At 40.6% G+C, this 26459-nt stretch overlaps 1 protein-coding gene across 2 annotated transcripts in view; it reads right to left on the bottom strand.

Moving 5' to 3' along the window:
* Window positions 1-26459, bottom strand: part of LOC106874073 (ubiquitin carboxyl-terminal hydrolase 24) — an 85605-nt gene that overhangs the window by 10949 nt on the left and 48197 nt on the right. For both annotated transcript variants that reach the window (XM_089343866.1, XM_089343865.1), the window contains 26 exons: window positions 25862-26003; window positions 24521-24674; window positions 22999-23154; window positions 21556-21796; window positions 20577-20638; window positions 19294-19479; window positions 18906-19020; window positions 17056-17200; window positions 16086-16246; window positions 15732-15912; window positions 14535-14617; window positions 11337-11475; window positions 10421-10540; window positions 8942-9216; window positions 7941-8080; window positions 7120-7258; window positions 6533-6731; window positions 5818-5921; window positions 5434-5547; window positions 4267-4366; window positions 3366-3485; window positions 2987-3073; window positions 1940-2051; window positions 1335-1453; window positions 956-1069; window positions 793-858 (listed from right to left, as the gene is read on the bottom strand). In XM_089343866.1, coding sequence (XP_089199992.1) covers window positions 793-858; window positions 956-1069; window positions 1335-1453; window positions 1940-2051; window positions 2987-3073; window positions 3366-3485; window positions 4267-4366; window positions 5434-5547; window positions 5818-5921; window positions 6533-6731; window positions 7120-7258; window positions 7941-8080; window positions 8942-9216; window positions 10421-10540; window positions 11337-11475; window positions 14535-14617; window positions 15732-15912; window positions 16086-16246; window positions 17056-17200; window positions 18906-19020; window positions 19294-19479; window positions 20577-20638; window positions 21556-21796; window positions 22999-23154; window positions 24521-24674; window positions 25862-26003 — 3574 coding nt within the window. The remainder of the gene's footprint in view (window positions 1-792; window positions 859-955; window positions 1070-1334; window positions 1454-1939; window positions 2052-2986; window positions 3074-3365; window positions 3486-4266; window positions 4367-5433; window positions 5548-5817; window positions 5922-6532; window positions 6732-7119; window positions 7259-7940; window positions 8081-8941; window positions 9217-10420; window positions 10541-11336; window positions 11476-14534; window positions 14618-15731; window positions 15913-16085; window positions 16247-17055; window positions 17201-18905; window positions 19021-19293; window positions 19480-20576; window positions 20639-21555; window positions 21797-22998; window positions 23155-24520; window positions 24675-25861; window positions 26004-26459) is intronic.

The following is a 26459-nucleotide window of genomic DNA, read 5'->3' on the forward strand; positions in this document are numbered from 1 at the left end:
TTCTGCAAAGACTCCCATCTTCCAAGAGCTGAGGCAAGCTGTCCATTACTGTCTCCAGCCGATCACTTTGCCCTGAACTGTCATTGTCAATAACAATCAGGCAACAATAATAAAAAAAATAATGGATACAAATTCTGGCACAAGTTTAGAAAGTTTGTGGGAGAGGGCAGGTCAATTAAGTTGACCCCAGTGCTTAGATGGAACTTACTTTATTGACCCCAAAGGGATGAAAGGCAAAGTCAATGCCAACAAAATTTGAACTCAGAACATAGACGGACAAAATGCTGCTAAGCATTTTGCCTGGCAGGCTAACAATTCTGTCAGCCTGCCACCTCAGTAGTAGTAGACACCCATGCTGGTGGCACATAAGCACCTTTTGAGTGTTGGGCCTCACAGAGGTAATGACAAATGACCAAGACCTTCGGCAACTTGCTGTGCTTGAGAAAAAGACCCATCAAGCCAAGCGAAATCGTAGTTGTGGCAGATACCAGTGTCATGCAGCTGGCACCTGAGCCAATGGCACATAAAAGCATTATGCACTTGGAGTGGTTGGCGTTAAGAAGGATGCCAAATCAGACTGGAGTCTGGTACAGCCTTCCAGCTTACCAGCCCTGGTCAAACCATCCCACCCATGCCAGCATGGACAATGGACGTTAAATGATGATGACGAATAACAACAGTAGTAGTAGTAATTTCTGATTCTGTCAAAAGTGACAAGTGGTGATGGAGTTGGTGTGTGGTGGTGGTAGTTGTAGTAAATTTAAAAAAAAACTATTTTGAGCAAAATCTTACCAGAATCTCCATGAGTAAGGAAAATATGTTGCGCACTTCGTTACAGGGAGCTGTTTGGTACTGGACCTATGGGATACACACAGACAGACATTTAGTGGTGGTGATGGTGACAAAAAGTGTGTAGTGAGAAAAGAAATATGAAGAGGAGGTGGTTTGTACTTACCATCAAGCACTCGAGGACTGTCATACTGAAAGTGCTGTTGCAGAAACTACAGGCCAATAGCATATCGGTGACGGAGTCTAGATTTGAACTGACTTCACGTACGGCATACACCACCTTGGCAGAATGAAAGAGAACAATTAAGGGTGTGAATATGTTGAGACTGACACAGTGGTCTGGAAGACATACAAAATAATGTAGAACTTGGTGGTTAGGGATTAAATAATACGACGATGATTAGGACAACATGGTGGTAAGATATGATGGTATGAAAGAAATTTTGCAGTGGTATAGCAATGGTATAAGAGTGGGATGGCAGTAGCATGACAGTGGGGTGGCAGTAGAATGACAGTGGGATGGAAGTAGTATAAACAGTACTCACCTCGTTGATGTAACGGTAGGATCCTGCACCAAAGACGAAGTAAAACATGTCATCAGACATTTTAAGGTACAACTGTGGAGAAACAGTTTGTGGGGTGTAGACTTTGAAGGGATCAGGTTCTGTGAAAGAGATATGAGAGGATAATTATAGCAGCAACATGGCCATCGCTACAACAGGGCATCGACCAATATACAACAATATCAATCTGGGGTACATGCACCCACATCATAGTGTGTGTACATAATAGGAGTAAAGACATAGCTAAATGGTTAACAAGTTCAGATCACAACCAGCAGTTGCTGAGTTCAGTCTGAGCCCATGATATCTTGGACAAGTACCTTTACCATAGCCTTGGATCAACATAACAAACTCTGTAAGTGAAATTAAGCAGAAAGAAAGTGTGTAGAATTCCATCTACAAGTCAGAAGTCCCCACTTGTCACACACACTTGAGAATTAGATTAAAGGTCCACTTGACAGAGGAATACACAACTACATGCTAATTCAAGGACTAATTCTTCCAGTTGATCTAACAATGAGAAGCTTCTACATCAGAACTGAACATTGGATACAACAGAGATTAAATAACGCAATAGTGTCGCCTACCGTCAGTTCTGTAGCTGGAGACATCACAGTTCAAGATTAAAGTAGCAAGGGTCGTCTGCAGGTGGCCAAAATCTCGGGCTTGAATTGGTATCCATCGACGAGATGATAATTCCTAAAGAAAACAGAGCAATTAGCAAATGGGGTTGGAGGGAAGGTTAGCAGCTGACCAGACGACCAAGTAATAGCTTGATAACAGTGGAGATAAGAGCCCTTAAACAGGTAAAAGATTTATACACTCATATAATGCAAGGTAGCCATGTATCTCTTCTACGGCAACGAATTTGTTCCTTCCTCTTCTTTTATACTTCTCAACATAAAGCCAACTCCTGCTCTGCTGCAACTCCATTCAGTTGAGACAGATTTTTCTTTCTCTTGCAAGTTCATTGGTGACCTCAACTGAGCAAGTGTTATGAAAAAAAGCACTCAATACACACTGTAAAGTAACTGGCATTTAAAAAGGACATCCAGCCACAGAAACCTTGCCACATAGACATTAGGGCTTGAAGCAGTCTGTAACTTGTCAGATTCAGTTGAATAATCCAACTGATGTCAGTATGGATGTTCAGCAGTGATGATGATGTCACTGGACTAAGAAATGTTTGGTGGGTCCTGTTGAACTATCAATAAATGCGAGCAAGAGAAAGCAGAGAAGTATGCTGATGCTGATTGTGTGGGAGAGAGGAAGACTAGAGGTTTTAACCCTTTCAATACCAACCTGGCTGAAACCCCCTCTGGCTCTCTACTGCAAATGTCTTGTTTTCATAAGTTTTGAATTAAAATCTTGCACCAAACCTTAGTCACAATTTATGTTCCTAACACTAGCTGAATGATAACGAAGTTATTTTACTAAATTCTTTGTTATATTTAAAATTAATTGAAAGAAACACAGAACATCTCAAAAGAAATACGGTAAAGAAAGGGTGAAAACTTGTTTGGATATGTATTATATATTCAATGATTTGCAATTTTGCTGTTTGGGATGTTGTGTAGTCATCAGGGTATGTTGTAGTTTATCAGTGGTCTGTTGTTATACAAGTTGATACCTACTTCTTCTTTGTCGACGGTCCCAAGTAGAAAGTTGATCAGATGATTGAAGCCCTTCCGATGGAACATGTGGCTGCAGGCCTTGGTACCCTGACAAAATATGAAGGGGAAAAGGATTTCAATTGAGAATATAAAGGAAGAGGGAAGAAAATACAACAAGGTATTTAGTCTGGAGCTGTAAGGATTCTCCCAGCTCAGAAGAGGAAGAATAAGAATCATTTGTAATTTGGGCAACCAGCCAGCAATTTTCAGGTTTGGTGGGTGTGCCAATTGATATCGCCTAGCCCCAGTACATGACTGGTATTTTAACAAGCCAACCTTGATACTCAATTTGGGTGTAGTGGTTTCAAAATGATGCAGAGACTATTGCAACAATTCTTACCATCTGAACGTAACTTTTGAGAACGAGGAAATATTGAGTGGAGTTTTTGATGTTGTCAGGAAGATCTTTGTTTAGCATGTGGAGCAGATGACCCACCAACTGGTCAAAGGATTTGTATGTCTGAAAAATAGGACAAAAAAAAAAACAAAAAAAAACAATTAAAACACAATTTCTTATGGAAATACTGCTGTCAATCCCATCCAACAGACACACTTAAGATCAAGGAGGTTTCAGCCATGCCCATCCCAAGTTTTATTAAGACGTAAGTGTATCTAGGACTACATTATCTAATGTGTCCTTCCTTGTTGTTGTTGTTTAGCCCCAGTTCAGTCCTGATTTCACTGCAATTTAAACAAGGAGCCACTCACTACAAATGACCATAGAACTATGTATTTGTTCATCTCCATTGTCTCAGTTCACTGGACTGAGTTACCCCAGCTGGACAGATGTCCTATCCATGGGGATATTAACTCACAAACCAATGTAATATCAAGAGATAGCTATCAAGTTATGATAAATATTGCATCTATAAATATGTCCATATAACTATGCACCCTTCCCTTCACATATTACCCCCATAAACCTTACCTCCATTTCACTGTTCACCACTAAACACTGCTCTTTTACCCTCAAATCCATTTATTTTGTTTTATATTAACTTACCATCGCTACATAAATACATATTCACTGCTTACTTCAATATCACTTCTTGACAGCTCGCAATGTAACCCTAAATCCAACTAACCTATCATCATATATGTAACTGAAGGGGAGTAACCTTTTCCCTCCATATCCAGTCAATCATTAGCCCTATGCCCATAGCCCTCCTGCCTCATGTGACCCTTGTTGTGTCCAGCCCCTCAATATCAAGCAATGACCACATGAAGAACATAAGACTCACAGCTACAGCACCATGTTGAAAGAAGCTATTCATCATACGTTGGAGGATTTTGGCCAGGGTAAGCCGAACATCTTTGTTTGGACATTCCAGCAGAAAGGACCTACAAAAGAAAGAGACAGACCTTACAGTAAGGGTTTAACAAAGTGTAATTTGTGGGCAGTGATGAGGGTTGATAATGGGCAAAATAGGGAGTTAGTTGAGGGTTTGTTTTAAGTAATAAAGAAATCTGTGATAGTCTGGGTGAAGTACTTGACTGGGTAGGAGATTGATGAATCTAGTCTGCAGACTGTACCCAATGCCACAGATGCGTCATTGGTAGATGGTCTATAAATTGTAACCAATGCAGCATATGTGTCCACAAACATAATTATTAACCATACTTTTAATTGGAGAAAGTAGATCATTGAACAGATTTTCAAACTTGGTCTTTTAACGAAGGTCGTTAGTGAAATTAGCTTCAACACAATTAGATTCAGTTTTCTTGTAGTAAAGACCGTCACAGCCAAATGAAATTGATGTAACACAATTAATGCTCACAATTAACAGTGTTACCAAAATTAACGCTGCCACTTGTTCTATCATTTATCACTGAAACAATTTTTTCAAAGTTCTTATTTCCTTTGAATTCTTCCCTTAATCTCAAATTTTTCTCTAATTCCATCAACATTGAACTTCCTTGTCTAAAATGAGAAACAAAAACCATTTTTCACGAATCTCTTCATGAAAATTCCATCAATAGCAACTCCTTTCACTTCATTTCTTCTACAATTTCATTCTGTTTCTCCAGAAAGAAGCTCATGTTTTTGGCTGAGCAATTCTTATAATTTCAACAGAGTCAAAAGATCACTTCTTGGATTGGTTTTGTAATTTAGAATTAGTTTTTTAATGAAATGCATGGAAATTCTGAGAAAATAAAATGCAATCCCAGGAATTTTCCACTGCATTTTTAATCCAATTTCCCAGGAATCGCACAAGAGAAGCCCTTAATATTTTAGGAGTGTCATAAGGCTGCTGGTGATGGGAGGAGAGCAGTGGTTGTGATTGGTAAGGGTAGGGAGGGAGTAGTATGGCCATGGCTTTTAAGAGGAGGCAGGGACCGTGAGGTGAGCAAGGGTAGAGGAGTGGAGGTTGGTTGCAGGACTAGGAGGAATAGTGAGAGGTACTTACTTGATGTAGGTGTAACCATCGTCTTCTCCAATCATGTCGACCAGGCACAGGCAGGCTTCTTTGCAGCGGGTGACCAACATCTCAATCACAGTGACCCAGTCATCTAACTCAGCCCTGAACAATGACAACAACAATATTAAACCAAAGTTATGCCTTTCTATGGGAGGGGGGCGGGGGGCAGAGAGATTCAGTCGGATATAAAACTTGATAAATTGTACAGGCTGTCAATAAATTTAAAATTCATAGACAGAAATAATTACTGGTACACTAGAGATTAGTTAATTACTGGTACATTGGATATAGATAAATTACTGGGCTCTGTCCCTTCTTTATCAACGCTGGATGTTTTCAGTGAATCAGAAAATAAAAATTACACTTTCTTACTTTGTCTTCAGTTTTGCTCTGAAGTACGAATTGATGAGGAATTTCATGGCCAGCTGGAGCGACTGTACACATAACTTACTGTAGTTGGGGTCAGTTTCATGAGCCTGTGGAAAGATGAATGGAGTGGTTTCGTCAAAAGGGGACAGTACATGGTTACAGAGGGAGAGGAAGAAGTATTTAGTTCCAAACACCAGCAGTCACGGTTCAGTTCTGATTAAAGTCAACATTAATCTCCCAGCCCAGGGTTTAATAATTACCAATACTATACAACACACCCTGCCTCTCTTCGGTTGCATGAACTGGTGCCCTGTCATGCCTCAGAGCTAAATCTTTGGGAGTTCAATCTTATGAAGGTTGTAAAAGTTCATAGGCTGACCAAGATATTCTCATGGAATTTAACCGAATGAGGTTTATTTTTCAACAGTCTCCTTTGATGTCTCAGGAGAGACCTTTATGAATTTCAAATTAGTACAAAGCCCTGACCTCCTTCAATGCATCTGTTGTAGTGCTCCTGCCACTTTGTGAAGGTCCCACTGAAGTCCTCAAAAGGAAAGGGATCCAGCACCTTTCTCACAGCCTCCTTCAGCTTGAAGAACAACCAAATGTCACAGGAAGCAAGGTCTGGACTGTAAAGAGGCTGAGGGACAGGTCTGATGTTATTACAACAACAACAGTACAAACAACAACAACAACAACAACAACAACACCAACTTACTGCATTAACTGCGGCCAGGTTCTTGATGAAACGGAAATACTCATTGTTGTAAATGTCTCTGTTCTTGACAAAGATTATGTTCTCGGTGCCAATCACCTTCTCAATGCTTGCTGGCATCTTCTCTGTGAAAATACCACGTTTTTCCCCTTTGTGGACCAACTCTGTTAACTCGACCAGGCTGTCAGAGTTCAAACTGCGTCTATGGTGGAGAAGATGAGATGACAATGGGATTATTAGAGAGATGCAAGTGTGGGAACAGGCTTCTTACAGTTGATCTAACACAAGGCTTTGGTCAGCCTCAGGTTAGAACCGAAGACAGGTTGGTGACAGGGAAGACAAATTTATGGAAGTTTATCTGCTGAAAAATCATTATTGCTTACTGTTGAGGTTTCCATAGCAACAAACATTTTGGAAGGTTGTCATCGCAACAACATGAAGTCTGCACTGTCGTCCTTCTAACATTTCTTTCCTACAGAATAAGCTATTCTGTATATGTCATGCAGGCTGCCCTCCACACACACACAAGGTTTTCAGTTATTAAAGTTTGTATTAATTTAAAAAACAAGAATGGAAAGACAAACACTTACCTTGGTTCAAAATGAGAACATTTAGACAGAGAAACTTTGGATTTCTTTGCAGAAACAGGTGTCTTTGGTTCATCCATTCGTTCATAGAACAACATATAACCATTCCAATAACGGATCCGATCTTCAGGGTAGGTCATGTCTGGAAGCAGCAGAAGAGACAGACGTTTTATATCTTACAATTGAACATAGAAATGAACTAAATCTCAGCAAATCACCCACATCCTTTCATGTCAGCTGCCCTCGAGTCAGTCAGTTACTGCTCCTCCTAGATGTGGGATGGAGGCCCACATCTCTCTTCTACATTCTATTTTTGTGACTACTCACCCTTCTTAATATCAACCACTTTACAAATTGTCCTAGATACATTCTATCGAGGCACCAACTCTTACTTCTTTCCAAATAAGGTAATATTTTTCCTGTTTCCACAGAATATTGGAATTAAATCATTCTGCTCGTCTGACAGCATCAATTATTTTACAACTATCAGATGACATTGAGGCAAGGAGATAGTGACACACGGACATGTACACACACACACACACACACATATGCGACAGGCTTCTTTAGCCATATGTACATATATTTATACAGACACATACACACACATATATATTAGATAAATAGATATGTACATATTTATATACACACACACACATATGCTAGCATGGAAAGCGGACGTTAAACGATGATGATATATATATTTATACACACACACACACATATATATATATATATATATATATATATATATATATGTACACATATATTTTCCTCCTAGACATCTGATAAGACTTTGGTCACAGATATATGGCAATGCTTACTTTGGTCATAAACTTTTGCTTTGTAAAATCCACCAAAGCATTCAGCTTCAAGGTTGGCATCTGTCATGTGAAACTCTTCTACTGTAATGTCGTTGAATTTGAACCAGCAACCCTTCTTAGGATTTGTTGAGACTGTTCCTCTGCAACACAAAAAAAAAGGTTCATCAGATCAATAGGAGAATGTCGTGCATGTGTATAAAACACTAAGTCATGTGTCAATTCTTTGTCGTGCAGGAATAGGGAAAATAGTGGCTGTGCTGAGAGAGGTGGATTATTAAAGTGAGAAGTAAATTCGACAGACAGAGAAATGGTTTAGCAGACACAGAGAGATATATAGGTAAAGAAGAAAGAATTTTTTTGTTACCACTTAGGAGAGATGGAGGAAGTAGTCCTCAAATCAAAGACTTGGCCGCAATACTTTCAACAATGACTCCAGGATTAAGTGAGGAGTTACATCTACTACACAACTCAGAACACAAAGTGAGAGATCAAATACCACAAGGTATTTCTAACAATGTTCCAAGAACTCCCTGACCAGGGAATTGTTTAATTTGATTCCTGGAAGGGATGAAAAGTTAATTGATCTAGGTGGGATTTGAACTCAAGAGTTAGAAGATCCAGAACAAATACCACAAGGTACTTTGTGGTCTGCTCTAATGACTACTAATTAACCACTGGAATCGTTGGAGATAGCTTGTATTGTCTGTTTTTTCTCTTTGTGTTCTGAGTTGCTTTGTAGTAAACTTGATCCCTCAACTTGTCCTGGGGTCACTTCAGTGTGGAGGGGGGGGGGGGGTCACCTTGTTAGAAGCTTTGAGGCCAGGTCTCTGGTTTGAGGATCACACCATACTTCCTCTCCACCCACCCACTCCAGTTTCAGTGGACTCTGAAAATAAAAGGGGTCAAGGGAGCTGTTTTTCCCTCCCTAAAAAGAAAACGAGAAAGAAGGAATAACAGTAGCAACTGAAGTGGTGGTCATCCCCGGAAACACTGCAACTCACCTGCGGTCTTTAATAAAGGAGTAGTAGTGGCCAGCATTAGCTTGACCACTATGGACGACAATGCCAACAAGTTCATAATGTATTCGGTTTGGTATGACTTGGTTTGTTGAGGTGACTGGATCCACATACTGACCATCTGCCGAGTCTTCCTGACATGACGACCCCAACGTTGATTTCTCGCTAGTTTCCTCATCAGAATAATTGTGAAGGCTTTCACTTTCTCGCCATGCCATCCCTTCAGCTGTATAAGGCTCCATGTCGAGGACCCAGGGAAACTACAAAGAATCATTAAAAAAAAAAAGGGTCAAAGTCTACCACCAAAGTTTTATGATTTGTTGCTAGGGGTTCCACAACAGATTCCTGGTAGTTCTGTGAGAAGTCACTTGTAGTTCTGCAAGGGCTCATTAGATTTTCCATGGAAGATTGCTAGTAATTCTACAGGAAATTATAATGGATCCCTTGAGGAGCTCTACAAGAGTTTGCTAAGGGTTTTGTGACACTTCAAAAAGGACTTTTGTGACAGGTTGCTAGGTCCCGCACAGGTCACTAGGCATTCAACAAGAAATAATGAGAAATACACTAATTCTATATCAATATAGTTTTGTATTTAATTATATGTTTGTAATTAACTGTCCAAATACTTTCACATTTTAACCCTTTATTTCTCAACATAAAGCTGTCTCCCCCAATTTTATTCCCTGGCAACAGACCACGCTTGAATGTTGTTTTTCATGTGCCACCAGCACGTGCTGGTAAGGCGACACTGGCAACAATCACGCATATAAAATATACATATAGATATATATACATCCAATTAAACCTTGGGAGAGGCATTATGCCTCTCCCAAGGTTTAATTGGATTTCTTTCAACACACGTATCCACATCAAGAATCTTGCACACGAAATACACATACGAAATATATATACATCGATATATATAAATGTGCTACATATATATTCTTTTGTTCTTTTTACTTGTTTCAGGCATTTAACTGTGGCCATGCTGGAGCACCGCCTTTAATCGAACAAATCGACCCCAGGACTTAACTTTTGTAAGCCTAGTACTTATTCTATCAGTCTCTATTGCCGAACCACTAAGTTACGGGGACATATACACACTAACATTGGTTGTCAAGCGATGATGGGGAGACACACACACACATATATATGTGTGTGTATATATATATATATATATATATATATATATATATATACACACACACACACACACACACACAATGGGCTTCTTTCAGTTTCCATCTACCAAATCCACTCACAAGACTTTGGTCTGCCTGAAATTATAGAAAACACTTGCCCAAGGTACCATTCAGTGAGATTGAACCAGGAACCATGCGGTTGGGAAGCAAGTTTCTTACCAGACAGCCACTCCTATGCCTATATGTATATACACACACAGTGTGTGACAGACAACTAGAGCCACATATAGATATATACACACACATAATAAACATTACCTACCTTGAAATAGTCATCAAACTTCAATGCTTTCTGCGCCTCCCAGTCATAACCAAACCTCTTCAACTGGATGCACAACAATGGTGGCAGTGTTTTGATACACATACGTTTGATGGTGTTCCTCTGAAGTGGACAATATACAACACAATCAATAGATTGTGGGTTCAATTCTTACAAATGTAACAATACTAAAATACCAGCAGGACATTTATGAAAGACAGGGCGAGAGTGCTAAGCAGTGACACATTGAAATACAAACCAGGCATATTCGAAGCCATAAAAAAAGCCATTCTCTATCGTTTGTAAAACACTGAGTCAGCTGAGAGCAGCAGTGGCCGATCCAGGCTGTGGGGGACACATGCATTTCAGAGTGGGGTTATCTTCTTTGAAGTCTCTGTGGTTGAAGAGGAGATGACTACTTCAAACAGCATGTATCCCACAACCTGGTCAGGTGATGTTGGGAGTAGATTCAGTATATTTACACCTGTCTTCAATGAAAAAATTTTCTCCATGACAATCCACAGTGAATGAGCTTCTTGCATCAAACATATTCAAACTGGTAACAAGTTTGTATTCAGAAAACAAAATGCATTTCATAGAATGTTTAGGAGTTCAAAATCAATCACACACCCACCTTACAACAAGATACATTTGACTGAGTTACCACTTTGTGAGGGAAGGACAGAGCCAGGGACCACAGTGGCAGTTAGGAAGGAGCAAATATGGAAAGGTATTTTTGCCAGATGTCAGATAATTGCAGGATGGAAGGGGGGGGGGTAAGAACAAGGAGAGAGAGAAAGAGAGAAAAAGAGAGAGACAGAAAAAGAGAGAGGGAAAGAGAGAGAGAGTGTGTGTGTGTGTGTGCATGAAATACTGAAAGCCCTCAAAACAGTGGGAAAAAGATGTGAGATAAATTTACCTTTTCTTGACATTTTTCACAAAAGTAAGCATTGTCTCCTTCCAGAAGTTCCCCTTTCACAAACTGGTCCAGAGAATCTTGTAAAGTGGCATTTTTGACTGTCAAATTCAGGGCAAAGAAAGCTTCTTCTCGTTCATAGCTTCAATAAAAATAAAGAAAACTGGAAATATTGTTTCAAGCAACAAATTAAACAAAGAAGGTTCTTGAAGAACTCAATACAGGGCTGTGTATGTGTTCAGTGGGTTACATCAACCCCAGTGCATAACTGGTATTCATTTTATCGACCCCGAAAGGATGAAAGACAAAGTCTACCCTGGCAGCATTTGAACTCAGAATGTAAAGTCAGAAGAAAGGTCGCTAAGCATTTTGCCTGGCACCCTAAACCCTAATTCTGCCAACTCACTGCCCTACTTTTCATATTAAACCTTTGAAAACCTGTGAAAAGCCTTTAGCAGGTGTGACTCCGTTTCTCTATCCCTGTTCTTACCAGATGCAAAAGCGGGGGCCCACCATTTACGGCTGAAAATAACAGTGTTTCTGCCAATTATTAATTATCTTCATTTAACGCTCATGTTCCATGCTAGTATGGGTTGGACAGTTTGTCAGGATCCAATGGGTTCAAGGACTGGATTGGGCTTCAGCTTCTGCTGTGACAGGGTTTCTATGGCTGGATACCCTTCCTAATGCCAAACACTTCAAAGAGTGGACTGGCTGCTTTATTTCATGGCACCAGCACCAGTGACTTTATAGCTCAGAAGACTGCGAGCCACAAGCGACAGTGTGGTTCGCTTTATTCTAGGGGATGTGTGTGTGTGCTTGTGTGTGTGTGTGATCAACTCCCCCCATTCACTGCTGGCACCCCTGCCCTACTTGTTCCTACCTACCCCATACATTAAAGGCCCTCTCTGACACCCCCATAGTAATTTCTAGTTCTGTCTCAAACCTTCCCTTCTAAAATGTGAGGTGCCATGCAGCTCCTCTTCAGCATGTGGCCTCTCCTGTGCCAGCCCTTTTCTCTCTGCTCCTTATTCTCTCCTAGTATAATGAAGTTCCTCCTCGACACATGAAGTTTACAATGTTGCAAGTTGCTAGGCAACCTCACAAAAAAAAAAAAAGCACTCAATACATTTTGTAAAGTGAATGGCATTTGGAAAGGCATCCAACCATAGAAACTAAAAGAAAGTTGACATTGGAACATGAAGCAGTCCTCTGAACTGCTGGATCCTATCAAACTGTCCAACCATGCCAGGCCAGCATGGAAAATGGATGTTCAATGATGATAAAGACGATGGGCTTTTTTCTATCATGGATGGACATCTTTACGCAGGAGACTGCAAAAAACACACCACTAACACACACAGAGCATGGGTTTGTTTTCAGATTTCATACTCCAAGAGTTTGGTTGGCCAAGAACTCAAGTAAAATATACTTGCTCAAGGTACCACATGGTGGTACTGAACCCAAAACCACGTGGTCAGGAAGCAAATTTCTTAACCAGGCAGCCACACTTGCACTTCATCATTGATTATTATTTCAAGTCACTTGCCAAACAAGTTCACAAAGTGTTTTACACACACACACACACACACATGGAAGACTCTCCTACTGTCGACAACAGATGAGGGGTTTCTGCAATTTTTCTACTGAACAACCTCCACAGATGATTTGTTTCTAGCAATCAAATGCTTCTGCTGCACGTTAGCTCATTCTTCCCTGCATCTAATCAGTGATTGCATAGCGAAATGAAATGAACCCATTAGACTGCTTGATCCAGCAATTGAAACTACGGTCTTACAATCACACACCTTGATGACAAAGCTCTCAGACAGAGAGATATGGATAGAAAATAATTGGTAAGGCCAAAGACTCAAATTTCATAGTTAAAAGGTTAACCTCTCCCTCTCTTTCTCTTTCTGGTGTCATGGCCAATTGGATCCAGTCTGAAGCAGATACATGGTTTGATTGCCATCAACGAGTTTGTTCCAAACAGCAAAACAATGATTAAACCTTGATTCACTCATTCAATCATCATCATCATCATCATCATCATCGTTTAACGTCCGCTTTCCATGCTAGCATGGGTTGGACGATTTGACTGAGGACTGGTGCAACCGGATGGCAACACCAGGCTCCAGTCTAATTTGGCAGAGTTTCTACAGCTGGATGCCCTTCCTAACGCCAACCACTCAGAGAGTGTAGTGGGTGCTTTTACGTGTCACCCGCACGAAAACGGCCACGCTCGAAATGGTGTCTTTTATGTGCCACCCGCACAAGAGCTAGTCCAGGGGCACTGGCAACGATCTCGCTCGAAAACCCTACAAGGCCAGTCAGGCGGTACTGGCAACGGTCACGCTCAGGATGGTACATCTTATGTGCCACCCGCACAAGAGCCAGTCCAGGGGCACTGGCAACGATCTCACTTGGCTTGCCGGGTCTTCTCACGCACAGCACATTTCCAAAGGTCTCGGTCAGCAGTCATCGCCTCGGTGAGGCCCAATGTTCGATGGTCTTGCCTCACCACCTCAGCCCAGGTCTTCCTGGGCCTACCTCTTCCATGGGTTCCCTCAACTGTTAGGGAGTGGCACTTTTTCACGCAGCTATCCTCATTCATTCTCACCACATGTCCAAACCAGCGCAATCGTCTCTCTTGCACACCACTACTGATGCTTCTTATGTTCAGCTTTTCTCTCAAGATACTTACACTCTGACAGGTATGCACATTTACATTACACATCCAGCGGAGCATACTGGCTTCATTCCTTGCGAGCTTATGCATGTCCTCAGCAGTCACAGCCCATGTTTCACTGCCATGTAGCATGGCTGTTCGTACACATGCGTCATACAGTCTGCCTTTTACCCTGAGTGAGAGTCCCTTTGTCGCCAGCAGAGGTAAGAGCTTTCTAAACTTGGCCCAGGCTTTCTTATTCTAGCAGTTACACTTTCAGCGCACCCACCCCCACTACTAACTTGGTCACCCAGATAGCGGAAGCTATCAACTACCTCTAGTTTTTCTCCCTGGAATGAGATAGAATGAAATCACACTCTGTTGACTGAGAGAAAACGGGATAGATTGGGTAAGAGTGAGAGGTTTTCCTTTTCCTATACAAAGATAAAAACATTACTGAAAGCGAGTGGGATGGCCATAACTGGAATGCTTTAGATCATAAGTCTGATAAAAGAAAATAGTCTTTGACATACCGATGAGGGCAGTCCTTGCAAATTTTTTGGTCAGAGAAAATTCCTTGAAATTTACGTTTGAAGATTTCATCTCGTCCGATTCGCTGGAAATGAAAGACAAAAGGTGATTAAGAAATTCCTCACATAACAGAATCAATCGATAGATTACAGCCAACACTGCATTGGTAAATCAATTCAGATCAATTAATTACATTGAACAACTGTTGTTGTTTCCACACAAATTCCACATTGGACAGAAAAAGAGGGACCAAAGACTAGTTTCCATCCTTATGAAGATTCATCAGGAACAAACAACCCTTCTCTAAATGGCAGGCAAGAGAAAGCACATCAGACATTTTAAAAAATATAATGCTCTGAAAGTATTGCTTTTGAAGCCTGGTACTTGTTCCATCGATCTCTTTTGCTGAACCACTAAGTTATGGCGACATAAACACCAACAGTGCTTGTCAAGCAGTAGAGAGGGACAAACACAGACACACACACATAACTACATATATACACACACACAAAGAATAATGGTTGAAAGCTGTAAAGATTGCTACAGACTCATTTTTTTCATTTAATGGCCTAGTCATGCTGTAGCAACACTTCAAGGGAACAGCTGTGGCCCCTTGAGCAAATGTTTTTTAATATAAATACTAACATTAATTTAGCCAATACTAACCATACCCCTAATAATATTAACAAGGTTATTGTCTCTGAAGTCAATTCCAACAGAATTAAGTTTATGTCTAGTAATTCTAAGACTAAAAACTCTATATACCAGTGTAAAATTACTTCCGGTACCTTTTTTATATAGGCAGTAGTTCTTCTCAGTTATCCAAAAGAATTTCTAATCATTACTCTACATATAGGGATAGTAATAAACGCAACGGTACAGGGCTTAGTAAATTAATCTGGTATCTAAAAGATCATAATAAACAATTTAATTTAGATTGGTTGATTCTCTCCATTTCATTCTCAGGCAGGAAAGGTAAGTGTGAAAAGCAAGGTTGGGCCAGTTTGAACCTAAAACAAGAATATTTGAGCTGGATGCAGCTGGTTTAAATGCTGAAGGGTCAATAGAAATAATAATTTCTAGAAATGCAAACCAATAAAAAGGCAGAGCAGTGAAATTGAAAGGCAGACCCTACTGTCTATATGAAGGCACATCACACATTTGACAATGTTAAGAGGATGGGGAGGAGTGTCACTTACTTTCATATGTTCATCGACTTGATCAATAAGAGCTTGGAAGAAATCAAATGCATCTTGTTGTTCGTGGATATTTATCGTTTGACCCCACAGTTTAAATACTTTCCAAAAACTCTCTGGTTCGTGGTACTGAAGCTTGCTATCAGTCAGATGTCCGAAAATCTGTTGTACATGGTAATACACACTGCAACAAGAAAAAGATATCCGTGGCAATACAGTTACAGGGTTACTGTTTCTGTGTTAACTGTGAATGTGCCCCCCCCCCCCCCCAGCTTTGGTGTTCCTTAATTTTGTCAGAGGAAAAAAAGATTTTTAAACCACCTCAGATTGTACAAGAGGAAAAATCATACTTCTTACCTGTCTTCATCTACTTCCTCTTCATCGACAGACAAAATAAACTCAGAGATGCCAGGTGCCATGTAGATCTGTTGTAGGACGGAGTTCATATAGCAGGTGGCACCACCATTCTTCAGACCAACAAAACCACAATCTGCTCGGCCATCAACAGCAGGCATGTACTGTCAAGAAGGAAAACAGAAAGAGAACGTGTGTAGAGGGCAGTCAAAGAAATCAGATACAAAAAAAAAATAGAAAAGAATATTTATCTCTGTAAGTTTTCTTTTCTTTCATTCACATTTGGTGAGTGACCAGGAGGAATTGATGCCACTGGATGGTGCACAACCACTGGGGTTCCAGTGTGTGTTACATCCACACATTCATGGGCCAGAACTGATGGCCAGACAACAACCCTTCTTTTCTTCCTGGCTTTTAGCTTTGCTGCCACTCTCTCTCTCTCTCTCTCTCTCTCTCTCTCTATTTCCTGATATTACACACACACACACATATAGATATATTACTGTTAAGGTAGGATCAACAAAAAAATACTCTATCCAATGAGAGAGAAATATTATTTAGTTTCTTGCCATAGAGGTTCTGTGATTAGGCAGATTTATATAACGAGTCTTGTGTTGCCAAGCAATCTTCAGGCTCAGGGCACAGGTTAGTTCAATCTTCGGGCTCAGGTTAGTTCTATTTGAAACCCAGACACTTGTATCTCCATGGTAAGAAACTATTAGTAGTTCTTATTTTAATAGTGCGTACATTAGATATGCACACACACACACAAATTTATGTCCCTCTATAAAGAAAGCAAAACAAGCTGTGTGTTTACATCTCCTTAACTTAGCAGTTCAGCAAAAAAGTGATGAGAATTGGGGTCAATTCATTTGACAAAACATTCTCCAGGGTAGTACCCCAGCATGGCCACAGTCAAATGACTGAAGCAGACAAAAGAGAAAGAGCAAGTGTGTGTGTGTGTGTCACTTACCTCCCACTCGTTGGCACAGTCAGGGTTCGGCATGTGATGCATCTGAATGAGGCGTTTACAAATCTCCTTCAAATTATTGAATGATTTCTTGGTCAACTCAGTGAGAAGGTCATAGGCTGCAACTCTGGATTCTTGATTGGTGCATCTGGAGAAAGGATGGAAGCAGCAAGGGAGGAGTTGAGGGTAGAGGCTTCATTGACAACAGGTCACACGGCAACAATAAGGGGCTACATAACAAAGTCATATGCTAACAACCACAACAGCTGGGATCATATGTTGGATTCTGTCTGTCTGAATGAGGAGTATTCAGTTTTACAGCCAGCTGGGCCCCAATTTAGGAAACTAATGCATAAGTGGCTGAGTATATCACAAACATGTGTACCCTTAACATAACTGAAAGGTAGAGTCAGTGTAAAGGTCTGTCATTTGAATTACAGATACAATTGAATTAAAGCTCTCAGTATTCACACTCTCTTGTGCATGAGTGATCACTTAAATGAAGGCTGCCAAAACTCATTCCCGAGTGTGAGTTGATATTGCAGCAAACCAAGAAATTATAATGTAATCCAATATCTTAGAAATAAAATCATAATTTATGCTACGAAAGAAACAAAGTCGATTTCAAAGCTCCATGGTTTGGGCTTTTTGTCCATCAAGGGGCAAAACAAAAGCTACATCTTCATCAGCAAATTTGGACTTAAGTTGTTCACTACAAATTGAACATAAAAAATATTAGATAATGGGGGAAAGAAGTAAAGCTGTAAATGAAGTTTCCAGCAGAAAAGATGTTCAATTCAATGGAACTAATGCATGTGTGTGTGTATGTACTTCCTCATAAATGCATCAGACCACACACAGTCAACCAGTTAATAAGTGCCTTGAATAATGTTCCCTCTCATGTTTTGCTTTGGGTGTCCACAGAAATTAACTTGTATGCAAAGTGTGTGTAAGTAACCATTGCTCAAATTTCTTCAACTAAAAGAATTTCCATTTCAATTTGAAAACCTTGTGTGCACAGATTTTTCCTTTGAGCCCCAGTCATACAACATGTGTGCGTACACAAGCATATAGCTTAGAGGGGACTTTGCCATCATTTTTGGTTTCCTATTGAATCAACCATCACCAGAATCTAGACTATACAGGCCCCAACCAAGGGCTCATGGGGTCATCTACAGGGAACTACACTGGGGTCTTTATCCGACTGGAAAGAAGACCAAAGACTAACTGAGGATTATTTTTAAGAAAAGCAACATCAGCTCTTCAAGAGTGGAGGCTGTCTCTACCTCCAAGCAGGTACTCAGAGTAATACCTGGTCTCTTCAACCAAACATTCACATGTTCTGCATAAAACTGAAGTTAAATATGAACAACTGAATTGTGCGGTGGATCAAAGGATTCATAATTAAAAGAGAAGAGAGTTTGTCACTGAATTCAACAGAAAATCATAAGCAAGGAAAATGTTTGCATTTGAAAACATTATTTGTGAATGTGAATAAACAAATCAGCAAGAAACAATTTGGATTTCAATCCAGCAGATAAAAGTGAGGTTGTTGTAGACAGTTTTAGGTACTGTATTGTCCAAATTCTATCAACTTTGGTAAAGGAACAGGCAGCGCATCAGTATGGAAGTAACAGCTTAAACCCTTACATATGGTAACACAAAATAATTCAGTTATGCAGTCAAAAAAAGTAGTACTCAGGGCTTGATATTTTGGGCTTTTAGCTCTTCATCAAAAAACAATGTTTAAATGCTGCTTATGCAGTAGGAGTTCAAGCATGAGTGTAGTTAGAGGCTGAGGGTAGCCTGAATAGAGCAATAAGTGAGAGTTTAGTGATGGAGTTTTATCTTACTTGGGATTAAAATTATGGAAGAGTCTCTCCGATCTAACATGATTGAAATTGTCCATAATAAGTTTTGATGCTGGAAACAGGAAGTCATCAAGCAGCTCAGATATCAACTCTTTGCCTGAAAATGCAGAGGTATCAAATTCAAATCACAAGCAAACAGTACCTTTAGAAAATGGTAAGGGGTACCTCAAACCTTTTGTTGCTCGTCACCCTCTTTTGTCAAACAGTTTTTTTTTTTACAAACATTTATGAAACAAAAGAAAATCTTATTTTAATCCAACAGAAGCAAAAGTTTATTCTCCATATCTTTTTGCACCTACTCCAAAGGACAAATGTATCTTGGATGACAGGACAACTATATTGGCATTCAGAGAAATATTTGGAAACTTACCAAATTCTTCTTTATCAACTTGTTCACAGGTAAACAGTGTTTTACACAATTTCAGGTGACCAGCCATCAGCATGTTTTCTGTGGTACGAAGCTCAATGTACTCAGAGGTGACAAAATTACTGAGCCAGTCAATCTCATCACTCAACATAGCCGATGGGTTGACGCCAAACTGGCTTTGCTCAGTCACTGCACAAAAGAAAAGAGAAACCACAGAACTTCAAATGAACATTGTCAAGTAAATGAGGTGGGTGGGAGGCATTGAATGTAGAGAGAGAGAGAGAGGTCAACTTCAACAGAATGTTTTATGTGAATTAGTAAACTCGTTAGAGCAGAGAATAAAATACCTAGTGGTGTTCCGTTATGAGTTCAAATCCCACCAACATCATCTTAACCATTCATCCATTCCAAGGATCAATAAGACAGAATACCTGGCCAGCGAGTTGTTAGAACATCGTTAGAGATACCTCGTGGTGTTTGATCCCTCCCTTTCTGTTCATGCAAGTTGTGTAGTAGACTTAATCCCTCACCTGATCCTGGGGTCACTTTAATGGGGAGGGAGGTACTGTGCTCGAAGTACTGAAGCCAGGTCTCTGGTTTGAGAATCATGCTTTCCCTCCCCACAAAGTGGACCCTAAAAAATATAAAATATCAAGGGAACTGCCTTTTCCTCCCTGATTAAACAACAATAACAAAAAGAACTAAAAACCTTCAAACCAACATGGGGTGGTCCCTACACAGCTGCTCAGTAGGCTAGACATAGCAGCCAGGTCTTCATCAGACACACTGAATAATGCACACACATATTATTATATAGTCACAAAAAAGTTTATAGCCCCGTAACTATGGAAAATAAATACTGTTATTCACTTTGCCCAGAAAAAGACAAAAAGACAAGAGATTGCCCTGACAATTTCATGGCAGTTTAGCTCCTTGCGAGAGGATACAAAAGCTTCATTCCTCTATCCGCACAAAAACCTCTCTGAAATAACAGTACAAATTAGATAATTCAACCAAAACAGGGTAGATTCAACTATCTAAGATGAATTTAGTGAAGTTAGGTTATAAGCAAATGGATGTAAATACAGATTTCTCCTCACACAACCCAAAAAAAAAAAAAATGGTTTTCTGTTTCTGTTTTTTTTTTTTTTTCAGCTACATTGAATAAAGATCATGGGACAATGGCAAAGGTAAGGGTTGAAACTATTACCTCATGATTATTACTGAGATGGAACAAAAAAAACAAAAATGAAGCAAAATTGAAGAGAAAAAGTGTAAAAACTTACAAGATAGGTTTTCCAGCAGACGACATCGAAGTTCAAAGTATTGCGAACATTGATTGAGTAACCTGGGAGGAGCAGGAGGAGGAGGAGGAAGAGGGAAAAAACAGGATTTGTCATTAATTAACATCCTCGCTGTCACCATCGTCATCATCATCATCACTATTATTATGATCCCCATTGTTACTATCATCCTCATCATCACCCCACCCCCAGTCACTGTCATCTTCATTATGATTCCCACCACCACCACCTCCACCATCATCACTATCTTCACAACCCCCACCCATTCTTCCACCACCGCTATTGCATTACAAAAGTGCTGTACCCCTACCCCACCCCATCGGGTACATACTACCCCTTACTGACAATGATGGAGCCTTTTTGTTTTCAGTTGTTGATAGCCAGAGAAAGGGCCTGATGCGCAGAGTGTAACAAAGGTCCACTTGCAACCCCCACCCCCACCCCAACCTTTGACCAATACAAATATTCCTGCAAGCCAAACATGAAACCCCTAAGGGATCAACTGAGATCAGCAAAATATCCCTGAACCCATTGTCTTAAAAGAGAAAAGGGACACATAAGGTGATGTAGTCTTAGATACACAATGTCAACAACAAAGAAGGACACATTAGATGATGTAGTCCTAGATACACAATGCCTGAAAAAAAAGATGGATGGTCATGACTGGAATATTTTTGATCACAAGTATGGATCAGGACTGACCTGGGGTTAAACAACAACAATGAAGGACACATTAGATGATGTAGTCCTAGATACACCATGCCTGAAGGAAGGATGGTAATAGCTCTTTGGTCATAGGTCTACTGGATCGAGACTGACCTGGGGCTAAACAGCAATAATCTGAGGACAGTCATGCTAGTAGTTCAATTCTCAGGCAAAGTCAAAAGAACAGCTCTACCCTGGGACCATAAGACAAAACATTACAATGAGAAGTGATTAGTTGTTGTTAAACTGCACCCACCTTTGATTGCTGCCCCTGATTGTAGTGGAGGAGACCCAGAACGGGAGTCGACTCTTGAGCAAGACCTTCAACATGAACTGATGAGGATTGATATTGTTGTCATCGATCTCAGCAGGCAACAGTTCAGTCTGGCTCAGCTGGTAGAACTGCTCCAGGGCTGCATTTCGAATGTCAAGTTGGGGTGAACCGACCAAAATGTCTGTAATGAAGTCACTGACACACGGCAAACTGTAGAAGACGGCTACATAAATACAGAACAAATAAAGACTGTTTTAACAACACACAACATGGATGCACACAGCAAAAGATTCATTTCTTAAGTTTTCAAAATTATTGTCCCCCCCCCCCTTTTCTCTGTTGTTGCTAAGTTTGTTCTTTCTCTTCAACTAAAAGGAAAATATCAGTTTAAAAACAATTATTTTAGTTTTTAGGTCATCTGTCATTCAGTTTAGCAGAGCCATTTGATGGTCCCTCATTGCCCTTCATATGGGGCCCACTCTGTTGCAAGTATTAGGGGTCATGGCCCTGGTCTAAGGAAAGTTTTTTCCTTCCCCCAATTCTTGACCAGTCTTGGAGGCTTTATAAAAGCCATGACCAGACAATAAATGCTGGGATGGTCATGGCTGAAACATCTTTGATCATAGGTCTGTGATCAGGACTGACCTGGGGTTGAACAATAACAAAGAAGGACACATCAGGTAATGTAGTCCTTGATACACTAGGTCTGAAGACACAATGGTCATAGCAGGACCCCCCAAACCCCAGTAATTTCCTAATATTCATCCCAATGATTTTTTTTTTCAGTCTGCAACCATGCTAGGGTACCATCATTAAGGGGTTTAGTCAATTATATCCCTTATTCTTCCTCTATCAAGAGGGAAACATAGGGTCCATGACTCTTTACAGGGCCACCAACACTGCAGGGAGTTGGAGGTGGGGGTGGAGAGGTAAAAATACTGTCACGGTTGACTTTGTCTTTCATCTTTCTGGGTTTGCACTTAAAAAGCACCTTTCGAGTGTGGTCGTTGCCAGTGCCGCCTGACTGGCTCCCATGCCGGTGGCACATAAAAAGCACCATTCAAGCGTGGTCAATGCCAGTGCCAGTGGCACGTAAAAAACACCCACTACACTCTCAGAGTGGTTAGCATTAGGAAGGGCATCCAGCTGTAGAAACCTTGCCAAATCAGATTGGAACCTGGTGAAGCCATCTGGTTCACCAGTCCTCAGTCAAATCGTCCAACCCATGCCAGTATGGAAAGCGGATGTTAAACGATGATGATGAACATAGTTCAAATTCCACCAAGATCAGCTTTGCCTTTCATTCTGTCAGGATTAATGAGTACCATAGTCGAGCATTAGGCTCACTTGTCCCCCCGCTTCAAATTGCTGGCCTTGAGGCAAAATGTGAAACCAATATTTAAAAAGAAGACTAACTACACTTACAGAGCAGCTCCTTTCGTAGTTTCAGGCAGGTTACAAAAATCTCCAGAGCTTCACATGCAATCTTACAATCTTTGGTACTTGTGTTGGCTTGCTGGGCACAAACCCCAGCATGAAGGGTTTGGCCCTCACCGTCACTTCCTGTACTACCAGTACTACCTGAAAATACCAGCAAAAGAAATCATTAATGAGATTTTCATTAATTCTACATAGTAATATATATTTAGCTTAACTCTAATTAATTTTATAATGAACTTTCATGGTTCATTAAAGATCTAAGAATAATGTTCAGTGAATTGAATTTATTTTAAGCCGCAATACCATTGAAATCACGGAAGTTCTCTATGGCTCAGCTGTTTTAGCAACACAAAGAGCAGGCTTCCAAAATGACATTTAACGAAGGGTCTGTACACAGACAGCATAGAGTAGAAAAAGCCTGATGGTCTTGCTGAAGACAGGCAGCCTCATCAGTGCTGGTGCCATTCCACTTTGTAAAAGGAATGACAAACAAAAGAGACAAACATTAGGTAGACAGGACTCTAGTCTTACCCAGAGACAAAAAATAGTCAAGTACTAGGGCCACAACAGAATGCTTTGAGTATACTCCGTAAACGAGCAAATGAACAGAGACAATGTAGGGTTTGGGGGCAAGAGAACCCCTCATGTTAATGCCAGGAAAACACACACAGGACACCCTGTAAGGGGGCTGGTGAGAGAAAAAGAATGGAGTAGAGAGGACAGGACGACCTCTCCAGGGCTGGTGCAACAAGAAAATGCACAAAGCGCCATCTGTAATGGGGTTGAAGTTAGGAAGAGGCTAAAGAATAATAGAAACACAAGGAAGATGAGCCCCAGGACCCATTTTCAAGGGCAATAATTTTAAATAAACAACGGTTTGGACCCTAACGATCATCCAAACCCTTGCCAACATCGAAAGCAAACATAAAAATGATGATCAATACACTACGGCCATGCTGGAGTACTGCAGTCCGACCCATGCCAGCATGGAAAGCAAACATAACATAATGGTGATACTAAGGGTCAGCTTGGTTGTGTGGTGAAGAAGATTGTTTTGCAATCATGTGGTTTTGGGTTCAGTCCCACTGTATGGTACCATCTACTAAAGCTTTGGGGCTGACCAATGCCTTGTGAGTAAATTTAGGAGATGGAAACTGTGTGGAAGCCCATCATATATGTATGTGAGAGTGTGTGTCTCCACTGCTTGACAATTGGTGTTGGTTTGTTTACACCCCCATAATTTCGCTGTTCAACAAAATAGACCAATAAAATAATTTCCAGACCCATTTGAACTGGGGTTCAACTAAACTCCTCAAAACGGTGCCCCAGCATAGCCACAGTCCAATGACTGAAAGAAGATCATGGCCCCAAAACATTGGGCAACCCAAAAACATGACAAAACAATGTTGGCCTGAGGTGTTGCACAAAGACACAAATGGCTGCAAAGCGAAGTTCTTAATCCTATAAGCATAGCATGTGACTGTATCATGTGATCACACCACATTACCTGTACTACTTTGACGACTGCGTCGGCCTGTGGCAACAGTGCTCTCTCTAATTGGTTGGGGAACGCTCATCAAATGAAGGCGACCTGCAGCTGCGGCCCATGTGATGCGCATCAGACAGGCCACTGTCTCTCCAAAATCTTCCACCGACATAGTCTGATAAATAGAAAGGGAAAAAGGATTAGCTTCATTAAAATCAATTAATTAAGCCCAATTTAAAATCAATTGCAAATTTGATAGTAATTAGATTCTCATGCATAAAGTAAGAAATTTTATATAAAAATATGAAATCTGAGTTGGGTGGGGGAGGGGATAATAAACAGAACAATAAACATCGGAAGAGAATGAATGAGAGCAACTAACAACTCGTGTATACATTTATACATTTGCCTGTATTCTGTAAAACACCAAGAGGGTGTATAAAAGACGGGTGACAAATATCAGGCAATGAGACACAACCATACACGCAGGTATGTGTGTGTATGTATGTATATATATATACATACATACATACACAAGTTCCCTTCTCATAATCCCTTGTCTTGTGAGTTACTTGGTGACCCTGCCTGTACTGGTGCCACGTTAAAAACATCCATTCCACACTGTGAAGTGGTTGGCATTTGGAAGGGCATCCAAAACTAACTTTATCTGTGCTAGTGTCACGTAAAGAGCACCAAGTCCACTCTGCAGAGGGGTTGGCATATTTGGAAGGGCATCCAGCCATAAAATCCCTGCCAAAACAGACACAGCAGCACGGGGTAGTCGGCTCCTGTCAACTGTCCTACCCATGCATTAATGTCTGTTTTCCATGCTGGCAAGCCAGAAGATTGCACCAGGCTTCAGTGTCTACTTTGGCATGGTTCTCTACAGCTGGATGCCCTTCAAAATGCCAACCACTTCAGTGTGGGCTGGATGCTTCCTACAAGGCACCAATACTGGTGGTGGTCACCAAGTAACTCAAGACAAAGATCCTTAGAAAGAGGGGGGGTGCATTGGAGAAAGTGGCCTCGTGCCAAGTGATGAGAGATTAAAGTGAGAGAAACAGGTGTGATGATGTAGAGGAGAAGATAGATGGTCAGCCAGTGAGAGGGAGAGAGCAAGAGAAAGAAAGAGTGATCAAGAATGTGAAAGAGAGAGAGAGGAAGAGAAAGGAAGAAAGAGAAATGGTGGTGAAGTTGCAGGGATCAGAATATAAAAGGGATTTCATAGAATATGGTGAAGAGTGCCTGAATAAGGGGTAGGGGCTTCATATAGTAACGGATCTGAACAAAAAAGGTTAACAAAGAAAAATAATAAAAGACAAAAAGACTTGCAAAATGAATGGAATTGTGGATGTGAGGTACCTGGAGAGCTCTGCTACCGGCTCCAGTCGATGGCTCTACATTCATACTACCAATCCAGTTGGCTCCACTGGGAGTAGTTTTCACCTGGGGGGACAGGGGGAAATACACTTCACCGGTCACTGTTTGACCGCACAACAGGAATCTAACAAAAGAGAAAACAGAGAATATACAACTGAGGGTCACCCCAGGGTATCACATTAACAAGGATAAACTGCTGAATGATGAAGGAAGAATTCTCGTTCAGATCAATCTTTCATACACACATTATAACAGACAGATTTCCTTATTGCCCACAGGGGGCTAAACATAGAGGGGAGAAACAAGGACAGACAAAGAGATTAAGTCGATTACATCGACTCCAGTGCGTAACTGGTATTTATTTAATCGACTCCGAAAGGGGATTACAGATAGATTTTATAAGTATAAAATATATGTGTGTGTGTGTGTTTCAAGTGGTGTACAAATATTGTATATTAAGAAAAAGGAGGCAGTCAGAATTTTGGATAATCTAATAGATAAAAAGTAGAGATGTGTGTGTATTTGCTTTTCACGTGAAAACGGCTTCACCACTTACTTCCATACTTGTGATGCATGAATA

This window comes from Octopus bimaculoides, chromosome 28 (genome assembly GCF_046866305.1).
Source record: "Octopus bimaculoides isolate indiv1 chromosome 28, ASM4686630v1, whole genome shotgun sequence".
Taxonomy (NCBI): Eukaryota; Metazoa; Mollusca; class Cephalopoda; order Octopoda; family Octopodidae; genus Octopus; species Octopus bimaculoides.